The sequence below is a fragment of the Gorilla gorilla genome, chromosome 7, assembly GCF_029281585.2.
Source record: "Gorilla gorilla gorilla isolate KB3781 chromosome 7, NHGRI_mGorGor1-v2.1_pri, whole genome shotgun sequence".
Classification (NCBI taxonomy): Eukaryota; Metazoa; Chordata; class Mammalia; order Primates; family Hominidae; genus Gorilla; species Gorilla gorilla.
Window position 1 is genome coordinate 69,316,262 of NC_073231.2, and position 13,399 is coordinate 69,329,660.

General features: G+C 38.8%; 1 protein-coding gene across 1 annotated transcript in view; it reads left to right on the forward strand.

The window, feature by feature from the left end:
- Window positions 1–13,399, forward strand: part of PXDNL (peroxidasin like) — a 508,880-nt gene that overhangs the window by 336,116 nt on the left and 159,365 nt on the right. Inside the window, exons 6-8 of the mRNA XM_055349261.2 lie at window positions 1,825–1,896; window positions 10,388–10,557; window positions 13,209–13,326. Coding sequence (XP_055205236.2) covers window positions 1,825–1,896; window positions 10,388–10,557; window positions 13,209–13,326 — 360 coding nt within the window. The remainder of the gene's footprint in view (window positions 1–1,824; window positions 1,897–10,387; window positions 10,558–13,208; window positions 13,327–13,399) is intronic.

The following is a 13,399-nucleotide window of genomic DNA, read 5'->3' on the forward strand; positions in this document are numbered from 1 at the left end:
TGATGGGGATGAGGAATTTCAGGTATCAAGGGGTGGGAGGTACTGGTTAAACTTAGCAGCAGGGTTCTTGCTAAAATTGGACAATGTAGAGATGGACATGGAAATCCGAAAGTCAGGTCTAGTTGGAAAAGAGCTCAGGAGAACCTGAGTAGAGTTTGGTCAAGAAGAGAGTCTTTGTCAATATCCATGTTCACATCATCATTTCTTTTCTAGCTACTGCTTCTGAGTTGGGTAAATTAGATGGGGCCAGTAAAGATAAGCACAGGGAATCAAAATAGGAAGGATCAGGAAAACTTTTTATCTTCTCAGATGTGCATCAGTGAAATTCAAGTTCCCAAAATAGTAGAAATAGTTTGGCCCCAGCTCACTCCCCCGACCTTAACACTTAATACAGTTAAAATAAAGCCAAAAACATAAAGCCAAAACACTGATAAGAAAATATGGCCACATGATTTTATTTAATTTTGTGTCAGAGATACTAGTCATGAAGTACAGCTCATAAAGTGGCTGGATGTAGCTAATTGTTAAGTTTCAGATATAAATTGATTATTTATGCTCATATCCTTGAGTCTTAAGAAAACTGGTCTCCATCTTTTCTCTATATTGCAGAGACCATCATGTTTTCTCTCTTCACACATAGGCTCTTTGCTGAATATGTATTCAGTAGTCCTGGTGACTAGACAATCCCTGGCTGGTGCTTTTCTTGGTCATAATTTCTCTGGTTATAATGAGGGGAATGGGTATAGCCAAGGCAGCATGGAGGGAGCCAAAGCAAGTGCAAGACTACTCAGGTGGAGGGAGAGGGAGAAGTACTGAGGACTGGATCTTCTCCTACTCCCACCACCCTCCATCACCTGGCATGGGGCATGACCTCATAAGTGCACCTCTCTGTGATCCAGCTCCGGACATGTAGAAATGGCTGGCTGAGCAGTAACCATAGCAGCACCCAACGGGACTCTGGATCAGCAAAACTGTGCTGGCCAGTAAGTGACAGGCAGAGCTTGCACATCTCCACGTGATCCCACATTTGCAGGATTACAGCAGTTACTCATGCTACAAATGTAGGCATCTGTTGTCATATATTGTTGTGCCTTTTTTTTTTTTTCGAGACAGAGTCTTGCTCTGTCACCCAGGCTGGAGTGTAGGGGTGCAATCTCGGCTCACTAAAACTTCTGCCTCCGCAGTTCAAGCAATTCTCATGCTTCAGCCTCTGGAGTAGCTGGGATTACAGGTACCTGCCACCATGCCTGGCTAATTTTTGTATATTTGGTAGAGACAGGGTTTCACCATGTTGGCCAGGCTGGTCTCGAACTCCTGGCCTAAAGTCATCTGCCCAGCTTGGCCTCCCAAAGTGCTGGGATTACAGGTGTGAGCCACCACACCTGGCCTGTGCCATTATTTTTAAATTTAAAATATTTAGTTCACAAATAAAAATTGTAGGCATTCAAGGTGTACAACATGCTGATTTGATATATGTATACATTGCCTGCTGATAATGAATACATTGACTATTTACTTTGATTTCCTCATACTTAAATATTTATTTTTATGTATTTCTCATTAGCATTTGTAATCTCTAACTAAGTAAACTAAAAAGATCAAAAGTACACAGATGTGAAAAAATACCCATATAGTAGTGGTAGATAGAGATATGTAAATCTTTAAAACAGATGGTTGTATAAATGACACTCTGACTTCTGTTTGCCCTTTCTCACTGAAATATTTCAAAAAAGGTATTGGATTCACAGTTAGGTGAAAGAAAGGTTTTGTTTGTCAAACTCATTATTATTGTATGGTGATTAAAGTTTATCTTTTCTTTTTCAGATTTTTGCATAACAACAAATTATCTAAAATTCCGGCTGGGAGCTTTTCTAATCTGGATTCATTAAAAAGATTGTAAGTGAAAGCAAGTGCATTAACACAAAAACATTTTATAATTTCCTTCAAAATCCATCCCAAACAATGGTTGGTTGCCTTCTCCTGCTTTTCCTGTGAAAGACATTGCAATTCTAGCATGTTAGGTAGAAAATGGTTTTGTTAACTGCAGAGCGATAGAGAACCCAGATAGTCTTCTGGGCTTTCATGTATTCTCTTAGAAGTGACATTCAAAAGGAGTATTGAAAATAGAAGTTTTCCTCGTTTCTCTGTAATATCCTTGCTGGCTAAATCTAAAGGCTCCCAAGACTTCTTTTTTCTTTAACTTTTTCATGAGATAAGAGATGTGAGAAGTTCCAAAGAAAGTCTGACTCCTCGGGCCAGGCTTCAGTTTTCCCTTGTAGTATGGAGTTGTCTTCCTGCTCATTTCCTCCTACATTAAGCAAAACAAAACAAAAATCCCCATGCTTGCAAGGTCTGTGTTCTCCACAGCTTCCCTGCTCCCATCCGTGGGCTGATGTCCATCACTTTTTTCCACCTGTGTCTCCACCCTCCTTCATTCCAGCTGTGTCTTCACTCCCATCTGTGTGTAGCCTTCTACACTGTTGATGTCTTTATTTTATGGTTATCCACCCCCTCCACTAATCCTCAACCCCAAACACAAGTATAAGTTCCAGTTATCAGAAAAGGATAGATGCCTGCTTCCCAGATGTCAGTCAGAGAGCACATAGTGGAAAACTCACACAGGTGTATCCATCATGGGCCTTGGAGGCTGTATTAGTCTGTTCTCCTGCTGCTAATAAAGACGTACCCATGACTGGGTAGCTTATAAAGAAAAAGAGGTTTAATGGACTTACAGTTCCTCATGGCTGGGGAGGCCTCACAAACATGGCAGAAGATGAAGAGAGAGCAAAGGAATGTCTTACATCGTGGCAGGCAAGAGAGCCTGTGCAGGGAACTCCCATTTATAAAACCATCAGATCTCATGAGACTTATTCACTACCACGAGAACAATATGGGGGAAACTGCCCCTATGATTTAGTACCCTTGTTACATGGGGATTATTACAATTCAAGATGAGATTTGGGTGGGAACACAGCCAAACCATATCATTCTGCCCCTGGCCCCTCCCAAATCTCATATCCTCACATTTGAAAACAAATCATGCCTTCCCAACGGTCCCCCAAAGTCTTAGCTCATTTCAGCATTAACTCAAAAGTCCACAGTCCAAAGTTTCATCTAAGACAAGGCAAGTCCCTTCTGCCTATGAGCCTGTAAAATCAAAAGCCAGTTAGTTACTTCCTAGATACAATGGGGGTACAGGTGTTGGGTAAATACAGTCATTCCAAATGGCAGAAATTGGCCAGAATGAAGGGGCTACAGGTCCCAGGCAAGTCCAAAATCCAGTGGGGCAGTCAAATCTTAAAGCTCCAAAATGATCTCCTTTGACTCCATGTGTCACAATCAGGTCACATTGATGGAAGAGATGGGATCCCATGGTCTTGGGAAGCTCTGCTTCTGTGGCTTTGCAGGGCACAGCTTCCCTCCTGGTTTCTTTCATGGGGTGTGTTGAGTGTATGCAGCTTTTCCAGGTGCACAGTACAAGCTGTCAGTGAATCTACCATTCTGGGATCTGGAGGACGTTGGCCTTCTTCTCACAGCTCCACTAGGCAGGGAGTGCCCCAGTAGGGACTCTGTGTGGGGGCTCCAACCCCACATTTCCCTTCCACACTGCCCTGGCAGAGGTTCTCCATGAGGGCCCCACCCCTGCAGCAAACTTCTGCCTGGACATTCAGGCATTTCTGTACATTCTCTAAAATCCAGGTGGAGGTTCCCAAACCTCAATTCTTGACTTCTGTATGCCCACAAGCCCAACACCACATGTAAGCTGCTAAGGCTTTGGACTTGCACCCTCTGAAGCAATGGCCTCAGAAGTATGTTGGCCCCTTTTAGTCATGGCTAGAGCTGAAACAGCTGGGATGCAGGGCACCATGTTCAGAAACTTTATAGATCAGGGGGGCCCTAGGCCCAGTCCATGAAACCATTTTTCCCTCCTAGGCCTCCAGGCTAGTAATGGGAGGAGCTGCTGTGAAGGTCTCTGACATACCCTGGAGACATTTTCCCCATTGTCTTGGTGATTAGCCTTTGGCCCCTCATGACTTTTGCATATTTCTGCAGCCAGCTTGAATTTCTTCCCAGAAAATGGGTTTTTATTTTCTACTGCATCATGAGGCTGCAAATTTCCAAAATTTTTATGCCTCATCACCTCTTGAATTCTTTGCTAACTAGAAATTTCTTTTACCAGATACCTGAAATCATCTCTCTCAAGTTCAAATTTCCACAGATCTCTAGGGCAGGGGCAAAATGCCACCAGTCTCTTTGCATAGGAAGAGTGACCTTCACTCCAGTTCCCAACAAGTTCCTTATCTCCATCTGAGACTCCCTCAGTCTGGATTTTATTGTCCATGTCACTATCAGCATTTTGGTCAAAGCCATTAAACAAGTCTCTAGGAAGTTCCAAGCTTTCCCACATCTGCCTGTCTTCTGAGCCCTCCAAGTCTCTAGGAAGTTCCAAACTTTCAAACATTTTTCTATCTGCTTCTGAGCCCTCTAAACTGTTCCAACATCTGCCTGTCATCCAGTTCCAAAGTCCCTTCCACATTTTTGGGTATCTTTACAGCAGTGCCCCACTCCCAGTACCAATTTATTATATTAGTCTGTTCTTATACTGCTAATAAAGACATACATGAGACTGGGTAATTTACAAAGAAAAAGAGGTTTAATGGACTCACATTTCCACATTGCTAGGGAGGCCTCACAATCATGGCAGAAAATGAAGAAAGAGCAAAGGAATGTCTTATATGGCAGCAGGCAAGAGAGCCTGTGCAGGGGAACTCCCATTTATAAAACCATCAGATCTTGTAAGACTTATTCACTACCATGAGAACAGTATGGGGGAAACCACCCCCATGATTCAATTATCTTCAACTGGCCCGACCCTTGACATGTAGGGATTTTTACAATTCAAGGTGAGATTTGGGTGGGGACACAGCCAAACCATATCAGAGGCTGATATAGTTTGGATGTTCTCCCCTCTAAATCTCATGTGCAATTGTAATCCCTAATGTCAGTCGTGGGGCATGATGGGAGGTTCATGGGGGCAGATCCTTCATGGCTGGGTGTGTCCTCCCAATATTGAGTGTGTTTTCTTGAGATCTGGTCATTATAAAGTGTGGCACCCTCCACCTTTTCTCCTGCTTTCACCATGTGAAGTGCCTGCTTCTGCTCCTCCTTCCGCCATGAGTAAAAGAGGCCTCCCCCAGAGCTAATGCTGGCACTATGCTTCCTGTACAGTCTACAGAACCATGAGCCAATTAAATCTCTTTTCTTATGCATTACCCTGTCTTAGGTATTTCTTTATGGCAATGCAAGAATGGCCTAATACAGAGGCCCCTTTTGTTGTGGTTGCTCTTCTAATATTGTGTTCCTAGACACAGGTCCATGAGCAAGAGAATGTTATGATTAAGTAAAAATCAGAGCCCTGAGGAAAATAAATCCAGGCCCAATTTGTGCCCAGAAATAATGCTTGTAATCTTTAAGTTTAATCAAGGAGGCATTTCACCCACTCCTAATCCTTTTCTTGAAGTCTGTATTTCCTACTTTCTTGGTAATTCTCATGTCAGACACACATAATGCTGCTTCCCAGTCTTCTTGGTGTTCTTTGATCGTATCCAAGCCCTCAAAAGTCTTGGATATGGTCATCAACTGACCATATGGTCAGTCTATCTGTCTATCTAATCTATCTGTAAAGGGGTACAAGTACAGATTTGTTACATGGATATATAACATAGTGGTGAAGTCTGGGTTTTTAGTGTAACCATCACCTTAATAGTGTGCACTGCACCCATTAGATAATTTCTCATCCCTCACCCCCACCCCACCCTTCCACTTTTTTGAGTCTCCAGTGTCTATTATTTCACTCCCTGCGTCCGTGTGCATGCATTATTTAGCTCCCACTTGTAAGCTTGAAAACATGAGACATTTGACTTCCTCTTTCTGAGTTATTTCACTAAAGATAATGGCTTCCAGTTCCATCCATGATGACTCTGCTTTTTGCCAACGTTTTCTTACTTGTCAGAACTGGCTGCAACAGCCATTTGGAATAACACATCCATTTATTCTTGTTTTTCAGTCCTATGTGGGATATGCAAAATGCCAAGACATTTTGTAACAGGGTCATAGGATGTTCCATTTTGGTGGTGGGAGAAATATTGTGTATTATTTTCTACTTGTCTGTTTTCTCTCTTTTTTTGGATTTGTTACATCAGTTATGGTTAGAGTCACTGTCTTTGTATATTTGCAATTATAATTCCTATGCAGTGTTTCTTGTCTACATAAATTTCTATCTGGGTCATTCTTGCCTTCTGTGACTCAGAGAAAATCTTGAAGTGCCAAATCCCTTAGTCTTTTCTAATCTCTTTTTATTATTCTTTCATGTTAAATCTTAGTAGCAGCTTTTTTGTTCTAGCCTCCTCTTACATTTACTGAAACAGCATTCACTCCATTGCTGGAACACACATGCAAAAATAACTGCCAATAAAGAGGCCGAGGGAGTTCTCCTTACAGTGATGTGCCAGTATGCACCTTACGTGCATGCGCTGTGCTTATTCCAAATGTTTTAAGATGATTTTTTTGGTTTGTTATTTTGACAAACTATGTTTATGTTATGAATTTATTTTATGGGAAACTGATATACAGATGATTTGAGCAACCTGCTCAGGGTCCATGAAATCCCGATGGGTCCAAGACGGGGTGGAAACTGGGCACCTGTTTATTCCAAATCCTCAACTCCTGTCCTATTTTGGCTACAATTTAGATGAGAACAACAGAATACAGGAGAGCAATAGAGGGCTACACCTACTATTAAATGAATTCCACCTTCAACAATAAAGTTTTTCAACTGAGGAGTGTCCATTCACTGATAGCTTGTGAGGACAGAGAAACCAGCGGGAATTCTGCCCTTGACTCCGGGCGTGGCACTTTGAAGGATCACCCGACACTGGGTTCTCCATCTGTACCATGCCATTTCTAACTCATGACAACCACACTCCTCACAAGTGGACTGTAAAAATCAATAAAATGTTTTTGATTTTGTTTTGTTTAAAAGTGTTTTTGGATCTTTAAGTGAAAGGGATTGTGTAAGTACAAGTGAGGTGTTACTGTTTTCAAATAGAAAAGATTAATTTACCTAGCACCACTTATTTCCTTTGAAATTTTTCATTGAGCAGAGAATATATTCCAAGTGAGTAATTATTTTAGTGCTGTGGTTCTTGACTGCATACCATCAGAGGGCTTTTATTTATTATACTTGGTATGATATTTGATGTAAGAGTACTTTCAAAATGGAGAACAGTAAAATGATAATGATTTTAAACATAGTGTATTCAATATTTAGTATAGTCTAATAAAGAATCATAAGAACCATCTTTCTTATTGATTGACTCTATTGCTCCTTGGTTTTCAATATTCGTGGCTCTAAATTATAGGCAAAATTTTGAAAACGTTTTCTCATGATAAATTTGAAAATTATTTATAAAGATTACTCAGATTATCATATAAAAGTATACTTTTACTACTAGATTATTTTCCGAACATAAAAGGAGTTTTTCAACTGGCAAGTGAAAATCTGTATCCTTTTGTTGTTTTCTTCATGTTTTACATCCCCACTGTTGGTATCTTAAGTTGAAAATAATAATTAGAAAGAAATGAAATCTTGTGCTCAGTTATTACCAAAACACATAAGCATGAGGTTGTGTTAAGGGAAGGTATGACTGAGGGAGGGTGATGAGCAAGCAGTGATGACCTCTGGGAAATGGGGCAATTGCATGGTGAGGCTGCCATGCTCGGGATGCTCCCAGGGGATGTGTATTCACATCCTTGCTTATGTTCAACTCAGAGGCACGTCATGGTGATGCTGAAGCGAGGACTTACTCCTTTATATTTAGAGGAGTAAGTTCTTGTATGTTCCTTTTTGATAAAATTACGAGAAATTAAACTCAAAATATAAATGTGAACTTCGAACACGATACTGTTGAACTAGATCTGTTTTATAGCCACGTAGCTGGTACAATAAGTCAGTCAGTGACAAGGAACAGCCGAGGCCCACTGAACCAACAGCGCTGTCCTGAACAAGGGCTAATTGACTTTTATGACTTACACCTCACTCCCGGCAAGGCTGACAGAATTCCCTACTTTAGCCATGGCTTTATATTCTCACGTTAATGTGAAGTCTTGTTGGAAACATTAAGCAAATAATATGTATATGGTTAACTAACTTTTCAATAAGTGCAAATCTTTTCCCTTTAGCAATTTAAAGCTACTAAACATAGCTATCATTTTCAGGGTAATATAATAAAATTTAGATACAGTTATAAAAATTAGTTTTATGAATTGGGTATCTACAAAACATTTTACAAAACTGTAAGATAATAAAACTTTCTTAAATTTATTAAAATGTATACAGTTGTTTTAGGAAGCGTTTTAGTTTCTAAATCCAGAGAATAGCACAATTTCTTTACTTTCAGGTTTGTCTCTTCCAGTAACGTGATATTGATGCAAATTTCCAAATTAATACAATGAAGTGATTTTTTTATTTGCAAATTGGTATCTTTAGATTTAATTTGTGTTTGTGTATTTGTTTTTCCATGTATGTAAGGACTTTTTGTGCAAGAATAATTTTGATTAAAAGTTATTAAAATTATGGCATTTTGTATTCTCCTCCAGTCACATTGGACACTACTTCTTACAATCAGTTATAAGCAATCTAACACCTATCATAAAATATGTTCCCATTACCCTTTTATTGCTGGACTTCCTTGCATAGAGTGTGATCCAACTGCCACCATAGACAGACTTGTGAATTCTAATTAGCAAAAGCTCTCTCTTCAACCCATTGGGACAAATGAAAAAAAGTATTAATCATTTCTGCGCCTTTTTGCCACACATCTTTTGGCAAGAATGGAGGTATATACCATAAATCTCTTTGGTGATCTATTTTATTTCATGAGGAAAAATATGACAGAAAAATTAGTGAAGTATAGTATAACTTGGCAAAAATGAATAACTTGTGTGCCTATCTTAGGAAACACCATAAAGAAATGAAAAGAGCCATCCCCTTCCTGTTACAGTCTACATGTGGCAATTCCAGAGGGGGACCTTCTAACTGGGACTTTGAGCATTATAAAAAAGGAAAGCTTGGCTTCTGTCCTTTAGAGCAAGTGGAAAACACAGAGAACACATGCCTATCCATATTGATGCCAAGGAGTTTACAAAAGAAAAAAGCCAACTCCTGGGGGAGCTGCGTGGATCACACGTCACATTTATAAGCCTTCTTTGGGCAGCAAAGCTTCTACCACTCTTTTAAGTAATCCAAAAATATTGAAATACCACCACCACATTACAGCTTCCTTGTTCTGTAACACATAAACAAAGCAAACTGGAACACTTCAGTACTTACAGCTTTTTTGTTTGTTTGTTTGTTTGTTTTTGCTTTTGGGACAGGGTCGCACTCTGTCACCCAGGCTGGAGTGCAGTGGTGGCTTCATAGCTCACTGCAGCCTCCAACTCCTGGGCTCAAGTGATTCTCCCACCTCAGCCTCCCAAGTGGCTGGGACTACAGGTGGGTGCCACCATGCTTGGCTAATGAAAAAATTGTAGACACAGCCATAAAAAAGAATGAAGTAATGAATTGATGCAGGAACAGTAAACCAAACACCATATGTTCTCACTTATAAGTGGGATCTAAATATTGGGTACTCATAGTTATAAAAATGACAGTGATAGACACTGGGGACTACTGGTGAGGGAAGGGAGGGAGGGGGGTGAGGGTTGCAAAACCATTGGGTACTATGTTCAGTACTTTGGTGATGAGATCAATAGGACCGCAAACCTCAGCATTATGCAATACACCCAGGTAACAAACTGCATGTGTACCCTCTGAATCTAGAATAAAAGTTGAAACTATAAAGAAATTAAAGAAAATTTTTATCTTTGGAGAGGGAGCCTTGCTAGAATGCCCAGGCTGGTCTCAAACTCCTGGCCTCGAGTGATCCTTTTGCCTAGGCCTCCCAAAGCACTTGAATTACAGGCGTGAGCTACTGCACCTGGCCATACTTACAGTTTTAATTCTACATTTCTCTGAAACAAATAAGGATTCATTTCACCTCACAATTATTTATTTATAATAGACATAGTGCACATTAAGGGAAAACTGCTTTTCCAGTTTTAAAGTGGCTTCTCAAAAACATGGTTAATTTGAAAATGTGTCTACTCTGTACAAGACATGCAATGAGTTAAGTGATTCTTAAAATCTGTTTATTGGTTAATAGAATCCTGGAGTCAAAAATGTAACAGACAAGGTAAATCAGGGGAAATTAAATATTACCACTCAAAAGATTCATCATAGAAATTAATAGTCCCTTTTAACAGTTGTACTTCTTGCCTGCATGCCTAGGCGTCTGGATTCCAACGCCCTGGTTTGTGACTGTGATCTGATGTGGCTGGGGGAGCTTTTACAAGGCTTTGCCCAACACGGTCACACCCAGGCTGCGGCTACCTGTGAATATCCTATGAGACTCCATGGGCGTGCAGTTGCTTCAGTAACAGCAGAGGAATTCAATTGCCGTACGTAAATTTCAATGTGTACATCCAAGATAGAAATGTCTCTCATTTGCTCTCTTTTTGTAAAGGCTTATTATATAATATTGCATTTTAGAAGAACGTGTTATCAGAAAGTGTTTTTAAGGAATGTGGTAAAAGTATGGCCAATTTCCTTTCCATCATCTGCATTTTCATGTAAAGACGTTTTTATCAACATAAAATTAAGAGCTGAGAGAGTCTTTGAGGAAGATTTAATATAATTTCCATAATTTCAGAGGAGAAATATTGAGAAAACTGATTTTCAACAAGGTCACCAGAAGTGGTGTCCAACATTAAAATCTCCACTTATTCCTTGGTATGACTTAGTGTTAATAATCAGTAATTTAGGGGTTTCAACTTTAAATCAAATAATTGCTAATATTCATTGCTGAGATAGCCCTCAACAAATCCAGTAATTGATTTTTTAAATGTATAATGGGACCATGAATATGACGACTAAAATAATGAAAATCAGTTTTACCATCTGTTTGTAAATTTTTAAATAATGGAAACCTTGGATTTAATAAGCATATGGCTATATTCTGACAACCTTACTAAAGCAATAAGCTTTACCTAAATAATTTATTACGGCTGCTTACAATATTATTTGATTTTCATTTAAAGCTTTTCATGTGAATATAAGAATATATCTCTAGGCATCTCTATTCCTATATTTCAGTTTAAATAGAAATAAATGAATACCTTCGTGTGTGTGTGTGCGTGTGTGTGATAATTCGTGTCTTGGAGATTCACTCACATGACTGCTGTAATTACAGCAAAAATTTGCTTTCCACTCCCTCACTGGCAAGCCATTTTTTGAATTTCTCTAAACAAGTAATTAAAAATCATATCAATATAATTAATTTATATTCAAATTGACAAGAAAATTGACTTGGTCTTTACTGCCAAAAAATTCTCAAACTTGTCCATAGCTCCCATCTTTACTACTAACTTCCAGTTCAAACCACAATCAAGTTTGGCTGGATTGCTTCACATCTTAACTGATATCCCAGCTTTCATTTTTCTTGCTCCTTTATGTTTGGGAAAATTGTTTAAAAACACATCTTATTACATCATTTCTTCACCTATAATCCTTATATAGGTTCCTACCTTAAAATAAAGCACAAAATTCTTAACGTGGTTGATTCTTTTTGTACGGTCCTTCCTGGCTACACTGTGCTCCTCCAGTCACTTACTGGTTTTTTTTTTTTTTTTTAATTAGACATTAAGTTTTAGGGTACGTGTGCCCAACGTGCAGGTTAGTTACATATGTATACATGTGCCATGTTGGTGTGCTGTACCCATTAACTCATCATTTAACATTAGGTATATCTCCTAATGCTATCCCTCCAGTCACTTACTCTTTTCTCAGTGTTGTAGCCAACTCAGTGTTCTCCATTCTTGGAAGTTCTTAAGCCTTTCTTCAACCCAAGGACTTTTTACATGCTGTCTTTCCTGCCTACAATATTCTGATTCTACTTATTTTAATGGTCCTCCTTTTAAATATGAATTACATGGAAAGTCTTCATTTAAACCCCCTTCCCACTGACCTACCTATCCCTCCAAACTGAATCAGGTCCCTTTTTATAATCCATCAAAACATCGTTTATTTTCCATCTAAGCATTTGCCGCATATGTTAATATGTATTTGTGTGTGTGTGTGTGTTTATTTTCTACTGCTTCAGTGAAACTGTAAACCCCTTGATATAGAGACCTTGTCTATTTTGAACACTGCTTCATCACTAGTCCTAGCGCCTTGTCTGGCACATAACTGAAGTTGAATTTTTTTTTAAATTACACACATGAATAAAATCATTTATCTAAAAAGAATAAAGCCAAGATATTAATTATATGGACTTTTAATGAAGTAAGCAAGATTACTAAAGATCTACGGAATGTTCTACAGACATAATAGTCACGGTTAATGACAGGAAATTTCAGATAAGGCACTTATAAAAGGAAGAGTTTTATTATTTAGAAAGGTTTAAAGAGAATTAGGTGAAACTATAGAAAACTAAAAGTCCCTTTTGTACATTGTTCTTTATAATTTAAGTTCAATAATATTACCTGATTCATTACAAAATCAATCACTCCATCTTCTTATTAAAATAATTTAAGTGTTTTCATGTTTTACCACTTAATTATTATTGGAAGATGGAATCATTCATTTATATAGATAGGAATTTTGCTCAACCAGTTTTGAGGTCTAGACATATCACTTGTTGTAAATTGTGTAAAGTGGGTGGTTGGGTGCTTAGATAGCTAATTGTCTAGGAAGAGTGCCTGCAAAACTGCAAGCTCAGTTTAAGCACTTGGTTTGAAAAATTGACCCATAAAATCAAACTCCTTCCATAAATATGGTTGTATTGAGCTCCTAGAAATAAAAGCACAGGAAAATTTACTTAATTTACTTCATTGGAGATCCCTTTGTGCAGTGAATCTTTCAAACTTCTAAAGTATAAGTCAAATATATGTCTAATCTCTAACCTGGTACATGTATTACTGGGTAAATGCAGTTCGATGTGTAAAACTTTAATGTAGAAATAAATTTAAATTGCCTATATCTCTTTCTCAGCATCTTGGAAGGCCATAATTTTGTATCTCTGAAAAATATATTAATAATTCTTTTGTTGCAGAGAGCCCCCGAATTACTTTTGAGCCACAGGATGTGGAGGTACCATCAGGAAATACTGTCTACTTCACCTGCCGGGCGGAAGGAAACCCCAAACCTGAGATTATTTGGATACACAACAAGTAAATACTGAGCATGGACATGGGTTGTGATTCTCTTTCTGATTCCAGCGATCTTTTTAATTCAATTTAACTC